General features: G+C 36.8%; 2 protein-coding genes across 2 annotated transcripts in view; one reads left to right on the forward strand and one right to left on the reverse strand.

Annotated features, from left to right (window-relative positions):
- aasdhppt (aminoadipate-semialdehyde dehydrogenase-phosphopantetheinyl transferase) overlaps positions 1-5672 on the forward strand; it is a 16381-nt gene extending 10709 nt beyond the window's left edge. Inside the window, exon 7 of the mRNA XM_050032495.1 lies at positions 426-5672. Coding sequence (XP_049888452.1) covers positions 426-593 — 168 coding nt within the window. The 3' untranslated portion in view covers positions 594-5672. The remainder of the gene's footprint in view (positions 1-425) is intronic.
- The window catches only part of alkbh8 (alkB homolog 8, tRNA methyltransferase), a 159187-nt gene that overhangs the window by 21234 nt on the left and 129576 nt on the right, over positions 1-8377 (reverse strand). The gene's annotated exons all lie outside the window — the stretch shown is intronic.

Here is an 8377-nt window from a genome sequence, read left to right on the forward strand (position 1 = left end):
GGGGGGGCGGACAAGACTCGCGGCAGTATTTTGAATTTGAGTGCAGTAACTGTTTTGGCCACATTCTTACATACAGCGCCTTTAATCCGTGACTGTCATTTTCCGTATCTCTGCTTTATCCCATGTTGTTCATAGTCTCCATTAATGAAAGGAAAACATAAAAACTATTCTCAGAAAGAAAGAGAAGAAGTATTTTTATCAAAATGTTTAACAATTACATTTATACAGTAGCTTCATTACATTTTTATGGATTATCATGTAATATCACATTTGATTTACTTGATAGTGGGTAGATGATTTCGATGTTGTCTATAATCCCCTCAAGATGTGACATTTGTCTTCAATTACTAATCTTTAGTTGCTGCTCTATTAGAAACTCCACTCTATTTCAGTCATTATAGACTCTTCTTGTTCTTTCTTCTCAGCCTCTCCGTCCATCTCTTCCTCCTCCCACCTCATTTACGCTGCTGTCGTTCACCGACCTCATCGCCTCGGCCTCACCTCTGACAGAGGAAGACCCCGTCTGCTGGGACGGTTTCAAGATGAAGGCTGAAGCTCCACAGAGACAAAGAGAAATGCACACGTCCAAATAAACACCTGTCTAACACTGACACTCTCCTTCCACACACACACACCTTTCATAAGTGCCGACAAAGAGACACTGACACTGAAGCTGCTTTCTTATTCAACACAAGTCCAGTCAAGTCAAGTTTATTTATAGAACCAAAGATCACAGGTTCGTCTCAGAGGACTTCAGAATCCATACAGCATATGACACCTCTGATCTTTAGAGCCTCGGTTCAGATGAAGAAAAACTTCACAAAAAACCCTCTACATACTGGATACACACACACGCATGATTACAATGCAGTACATGCAAACATTTAATGTCGGTCAATAGATTGATCTTGTGAATTGTATTAACTTCCTGTGTAATTTCAGGATACACGTTGTCCAAGATTCTGCATTGAGCTCCTTTTTATTGATCCTTGTATAACCAACAGCCATCAAACAACACATTTGACTGAAAGAAATCTGCAATATGCCGTGTACATGATGTATAATATGTAATATACTCATTCATAGCTAATTCACAGGCTGTTTCAGAGATGAATAGATGATGGTTAATTGACCATATTTACTTTGTTTTAGTCGAATCCCTGTGTGGATCGGATCAAATTAAGAGTTAGACTAAGGGACAATGTCTGCGCAGGGTGTTAATGACAGAAATATTTTTACTTGAGGAAATAATTCTGTCACCGTCTCTGACTCTCTGTGCAATGCAGAGCAACATATAAAGCTTTTGATAAATACTGTACACGTATATTTGTGATCTTTTCAGTCCTGCTCTCGCTCTCCTTTCTGGGTCCTGTCGCCTTCTAGACTTTGTCATGTACATGTGCACAGAGATGGGTAATAATTAGGGATCAAGCCTCAAGGGGGCAGAGCCTTATTGAGTTTATTGCTATTGTTCGTTGTCTTCTGCCATGATTCAAATTTTGGTGAGCTGGAATGAGCTAGAAACATGAAACTTGGCTGTAATTAAAGCTCAAAAACGCAATTTTGGAAGGCCACGTCCCTCACACTGTAGCTGAGATTGACTTGGAGTTTGGAACAGATATGCTGCTCAATGTGCCCTACAAAAAGCCTCTTGGACATTAAAGTCCACCATGATGAATTCTGTGGTAATTTGCATAATATAAAAAATGAATAGACTTTTGCGACTCTCATTTCCACTGTAAATGAGCAAGATTGGTCAAAAAACATGGCCGCCATCAATAAATATCTCTGACTCTCTCTCATACATTCATTTTCTCTCTCCTGTCTTCCTCCTTATCGCCTCCATTTTAATTGAGGACATTTAGTCATCCATCGTGTCCTCTGTCTCTTTGTCTTCGCAGTTCACCTCTGCTCCACCCTTCTCTCTTAAGGACAGCTCCTAGGTCTGGTGTCAGTCTGCGTGGTTAACCCTCCCTTCTGCATGGCATTACTGATATCACAACTTATAATCATAAGCTTTCTTCCCTGCACACACACACAAGCAAATGACAAATAAGAGGTCAAGTTACGAGTATGTGCAGTCGGGTACGTGCCATGTGCCATGTTTGTGACTTGACACACCTCCCCTGCTCACCCCCTGAGGTGAACAGATACATAAACACACAGAGTGGCTGCTGCAGAGCGTTCGTCTTGTTACAGTAATTATTTTAGAGTAATGGCTGCATAGTGAAACCCAGAAGTTGTCTACCAAAACTAAAATTACATTGTGTATTATATTTCTGACAGAGGAATATACAATTGTCTGAACTGCCATGACCTCACAGACATGACCCTGACACTTGACTTCATCTGGGTTTTGAGTAGCATAGACATGAGATGTTATGGATCTGCTATCTGACCCCACGACCTGCACACCTTCTGCTCATCTTTGTGCCTCCTTTCTTGATTTCTTCCACCTTCCTTTTATCCTTTTGTTGTTGTTGCCGTTACTACTACCTCACCATTCACTGTGCTCCTGTAACCTCAGCCTACTGGGAGAATTACAGGGGAATTATGGGAAATGATGATATGGTAACCTGCTGTCTGGCTTCACGGAGGTCCTCTGTGTTTGAATATGAGACACACTCACACACACAAGTGAAGACAGTATGTCAGAGAAAAAAGTGCAGTCCTTCAAGTGGATGTAGTTGAGCATGTGCATGCACGTGTGTATGCTGTGTGTGAAAGAAATAGAGCTTGAAAACACACACATGCAGTCATTGCCTCCAGCTGGAGTGAATTAGTTTGCCTCCTCGCCATCTTAAATCTTGTGTTCTTTGCAGCAGTGAAGGAGGAGAGAGAAGCAGCGGGGTCAGACTGGAGTCACACAGGCTTTCCTCTGAGAGAGGCCATTTTTAGTTGCCTCAGGTTTACTGGCGTGTCAGAGAAGAGGCTTTTTTTTCTCAATGTGGGATGGAGACGAGAGTGCTCTGAGCATCAGACTGAGAATTTATCCCGAGGAAAGACATGAGACCTGGCTCAGCCTGCTGCTGAGGATAAGAGTAAAGTTTCTCCCTTGGAGGAGGAGGAGGAGGGCATCCTGTGCCACATTTGAACTTTCATGGGTGCACTTTTAAAATTAGATTCCTTTTCAAAGTTGCATAAATGTTTTTGAAGCCCCTGCTTTACAACTATTATTTCAAAGAGGGACACAGTTTTTGCACCAGCAGAGCCTGGTGTGTTTTATTAATTTATTTTTGACAGTTACAGCCCTAACAGATGCTTTGTGTTTGAATTAATTTCTGAATTTATTTTACATAATGTTAATTAAACAAGGAAACTATGTGAAATAAAGTGGATAAAAGATAAAGTGAAAAGGTCTGATTGTAGCAATCTGTTTGATAAGCTGAGCAGGTACAGTATCCATGGTAGAGACATGGCTTTAGGATGGGCAAAGCCTTTCTGGCAGATAAATGAGACAAGCAATACCACTCTCATTACCCACCTTAAATATGAGGCAATCAACATAGATGGGGACACAGAGGACATGTCCCCCCTCCCCATTTGTCACCTTTGGACAGAGCCAGGCTAGCTCTTTCTCCTGCTAAGCTAAGCTAACCAGTTGCTGGCTATGTCCTTGTATTTCATAGACGCTTATGAAAGGTGTATGATCTTCTCGTCTAGCTGCTGTTTGGTCATGGACTTTCCATGTCCACATATGACGTGCAAGGTACCCTGGGTGCGTTGGTTGTTGACGTACTGGGACACAGTGACAAGTTCTGCCTGTTACATGCATAGTCTTTCAAAATACACTTCCGCTTTCGCAGGAAATTTAATGTTTACATACAGTCTCTTTCAAAATAAACGCACTATGTCGGTTCAACACTGCCAGTTGATGTTTAAGCAATGAAAACAAATGGTTAGGTTTCAGAAAAAGAACAGGGTTTGGCTTTTGAATCTTACGGGACCCAAACACTGCTCTCTCTGGTCAAAATTGGGGTTTGTTGGACCCATCCAACACCCCTCCCGCCTGCCACGTTACCCCCACATTGCCGCCCACCACCACTATAACGGCAACCAGCCGTGTGTCATGTCGACATTAAAGGATGCCTTTTTTGTTGGTTTCTGATGCTGCAAGTCACTGCCCAAGCACCAAATTTCGACGACTTTGAAGTGAGACTGGGCTCACTGAGCATGTTAGCATATCCAAAAAGCATTTAGCTCAAAGCACTGCTTGTTTACTTAAGTATATTAGCAGGAGGCCCTCAGTTATATTTGATTTCCAACTCTTGTTTAGGAAAGGGAGGGTGTTAAATATGCCCAGTTGTCAGGTTTAACATTTTTTCTTAAACCACTGAAGTTGAAAAACAAGTTTTAAGCTGAAGCCTGAAGTGCTTCTTCTCCTTCTTCTTCTTTTTGCGTATGGATACTTGATTCTTTGGGAGTGGGATTCTACTTTGATGTAGCTGGCAGCTTGGAGTCAGCAAAGAGTAGGTTGATGTTACCCAGAGTGAAGCTTTCGTTTTTCATAAGCGATGAATAAATAAAAAATTGATCACAAAAAAAAAAAAAAAAAAAGCTTTCGTTTTTCAGTCCAAGCTCTGAGGTTCATGTTTGCTTAGATATCAAACAGTGTCATTGCTGCTGATGAAGGAGGCTGGATTCTGTGTGCCACTGAAATAAGTTATAATTCTGGATCACTTAGGCTGTTTACATGTCAATCTTTGAGTTTATATTTTTCATGCTCTGTAATGTTTCATTTCTGACATTGTGCATCCTAGAATAAACCCAGCGGTTTCCAGTGCAAAATGCTTTGAAGGAGCCTTAAAAGAACACATCGATTATGAGTAGCATCAAGAAATAAATTCAACCCTACCAGATTTTTATATGAAATAACAGGTAAGAGTCTGGTAAGGGTGAATGTCATAAATCAGAGTCAGATGGGTAAACACAAGAGACATGCATCACTAAAATCACATTAGCACCAGTCATGGCCCTTTGTCATTCATCTCTGGTTCATTAATCAGACCATGTTCATCCACGAGCGTCTAGCAAGAACGTTTAGATCCTGTTTGATTAGACTTTGTTTTGTATTGGGTTTTTTTTTTGGTTTGTGCATGCATGTGTCTTCAGTCAAAAAGGAGTATCACTATTTATTTTTCACCTGCTTTGAGACATGCTTTGTGCAGCCCAATGTGTAATTAGAAAGCTATGCCACATTTGACACAGTCAAAACACACACACTCACACACACACACACACACACACTCAGGGCAGATATGCAATACCTGCAGAACCCAATCAGAAACAGTAGCACACTTGTTGGCCTCCTCTGATCAAAGATGCATCCATTGTGTCTGCTGCAGGACTAGATAATTGTTTATCTATGTGCTGTGTGTTGTGTGTATGCGTGTGTTTAAAGCAGGGTTGGTGTCGGCAGAGAATCACAGTGGATATTGTTAAGGTGCTTAGTTTAACCATTTCTTTCCTCTCAGGTTAATTATATAGTACCTTACTTTGTTGATAAATCTGTGTTGCATACAATTTTTGAAGTATTTGTTTATAAAGATATTGTTATCTTTGTTTTCAGTTTGTATTTTCATGACAGGCTCTGTCAGCATGTGAATACATATCATGTCCACTGACTGATAGGGATGTCATAGTATAGTATGCTATAATTTAAAAAAAAAAGTCAATTAAACACAATTTGATTTCTTGTAGTTACTTTTTTTTGTCTGTTTGTTTTTTAACCTCAAAGAAGGTAAAAGAAAAAGACAAGTTTGGCAGGTGAAATATTTTTCTTTGCCGGCATTATTTCTCTAAAAATTTGTCTCAGAGCTTCTGTATATGCGCATAAAAATGTCACAAGACTGTCATTTTATATTCATATGAAAAAATGTCATGAAAAAGTCATATAGTGTTACATGCCACACGTTTGTGTTTTCTGTTTGTATTCTATTTTCTCTGGAGTGATTAGAAAGTATATATTGAAAATGTAATATTATACTGTCATGACAAATGTCATGAAAAGTTATAACATAGTATGACACAAATATAAAGAAGTCACAGTATAGTACGTCATAGAAATGTCACAAAGTCATAAATTAGTGTAAAAAACAAAAGTTCATACTATACTATGGCATTAAATGACATAACATGTCATGAAAAAAGTCAGAGTATATTATGACATAAAAAAAATGTCATAAAACCCTCACAGTATCGTATGAAATGAAAATGTCATGAAAAACTTATAGAGCAGTATGTAATCAAAAATTTGAAAAAGAAGTCAGTATAGCATGTCGTGAAAAATCATGAAAAGAAAGTCATAGTAAAGCATGTCGTTCATTATTGTGAAAAAAAGGTCATAGTATAGCATCTTGTTCAAAATCATGAAAAAAAGTCATTGTATAGCATGGCATTCAAAATCATGAAAAAAAGTCATAGTATAGCATGTCGTCAAAAATAAAAAATAAAACGTCATAGTATATCGTATCATCCAAAATCATGAAAAAAAAGTCATAGTATCGCATGTCATCAAAAATCATGAAAAAAAGTCATTGTATAGCATGTCGTCAAAAATAAAAAAAGAAACGTCATAGTATGTCGTGTCGTCCAAAATCATGACAAAAAAGTCATAGTATAGCATGTCATTGAAAATCATGAAAAAACGTCACAGTATATCATGTCGTCCAAAATCATGAAAAAAAGTCATAGTAAAGTATGTTGTTCAAAATCATGAAAAAACGTCATAGTATAGCATGTCGTTCGAAATCATGAAAAAAACTCATAGTATAGCATGTCGTCAAACATCATGAAGAAAAGTCATAGTATAGCGTGTCGATCCAAATCATGAAAAACGTCATAGTATAGCGTGGTGTCAAAAATCATGAAAAAAATTCATAGTATAGCATGTCGTCCTAAATCATGAAAAACTGTCATACTATAGCATCTCGTTCAAAATCACGAATAAATGTCATAGTATAGCATGTCATCAAAAATCATGAAAAAGACTCATAGTGAAGTATGTTGTTAAAAATCATGAAAAAGAGTCATAGTATAGCATGTCTTTCAAAATCATGAAATAAAGTCATAATATAGCATGTTCTGCAAAATCATGAAAAAAAATTCATAGTATAGCATGTCGTCTGAAATCATGAAAATCGTCATAGTATATCATGTTGTTCAAAATCATGAAAAAACGTCATAGTATAACATATCGTTCAAAATGATGAAAAAAGGTCATAGTAAAGTATGTCGTTCAAAATCATGAAAAAAAAGTCATACTATAGCATCTCGTTCAAAATCATGAAAAAAAGTCATTGTAAAGTATGTCGTTCAAAATCATGAAAAAAAGTCATAGCTTAGTGTGTCATCAAAAATCAGTAAAAAAACGTCATAGTATAGCATGTCGTCCAAAATCATGAAAAAAAAGTCATAGTATAGCGTGTTGTAAAAAATCATGAAAAAAAATCACAGTATAGCATGTTGTCCTAAATCATTAAAAATTGTCATACTATAGCATCTCGTTCAAAATTATGAATAAATGTCATAGTATAGCATGTCGTCAAAAATCATGAAAAACGTCACAGTATAGCATGTCGTCCAAAATCATGAAAAAAAAGTCATAGTATAGCGTGTGGTCAAAAATCATGAAAAAAAATCATAGTATAGCATGTCATCCAAAATCATTAAAAAATGTCATAGTATAGCGTGTTATCAGAAATCATGAAAAAAAGTCATAGTAAAGTATGTCGTTCAAAATCATGAAAACAAGTCATAGCTTAGTGTGTCATCAAAAATCAGTAAAAAACGTCATAGTATAATGAGTCGTTCAAAATCATAAAAAAATGTCATAGTATAGCATATCATCCAAAATCATTAAAAAATGTCATAATATAGCGTGTTGTCAGAAATCATGAAAAAAAGTCATAGTAAAGTATGTCGTTCAAAATCATGAAAAAAAGTCATAGCTTAGTGTGTCATCAAAAATCAGTAAAAAAACGTCATAGTATAATGTGTCGTTCAAAATCATAAAAAAATGTCATACTATAGCATGTCGTTCAAAATCATGAAAAAAGTCATAGTATAGCATGTCGTTCAAAATCATTAAAAAATGTCATAGTATAGCGTGTTCTCAGAAATCATGAAAAAAAGTCATAGTATAGCATGTCGTTCAAAATCATGAAAAAAAAGTCATAGTATAACATGTCGTCCAAAATCATTAAAAAATGTCATAGCATAGCATGTCATCCAAAATCATGAAAAAAAGTCATAGTATAGCATGTTGTTCAAAATCATAAAAAAAAGTCATAGTATAGCATGTCGTTCAAATCATGAAAAAAAGTCAAAGTATAGCATGTCATCCAAAATCATTAAAAAAATTCATAGTATAGCATGT

This window comes from Epinephelus moara, chromosome 2 (genome assembly GCF_006386435.1).
Source record: "Epinephelus moara isolate mb chromosome 2, YSFRI_EMoa_1.0, whole genome shotgun sequence".
In the NCBI taxonomy this organism is placed as follows: domain Eukaryota; kingdom Metazoa; phylum Chordata; class Actinopteri; order Perciformes; family Serranidae; genus Epinephelus; species Epinephelus moara.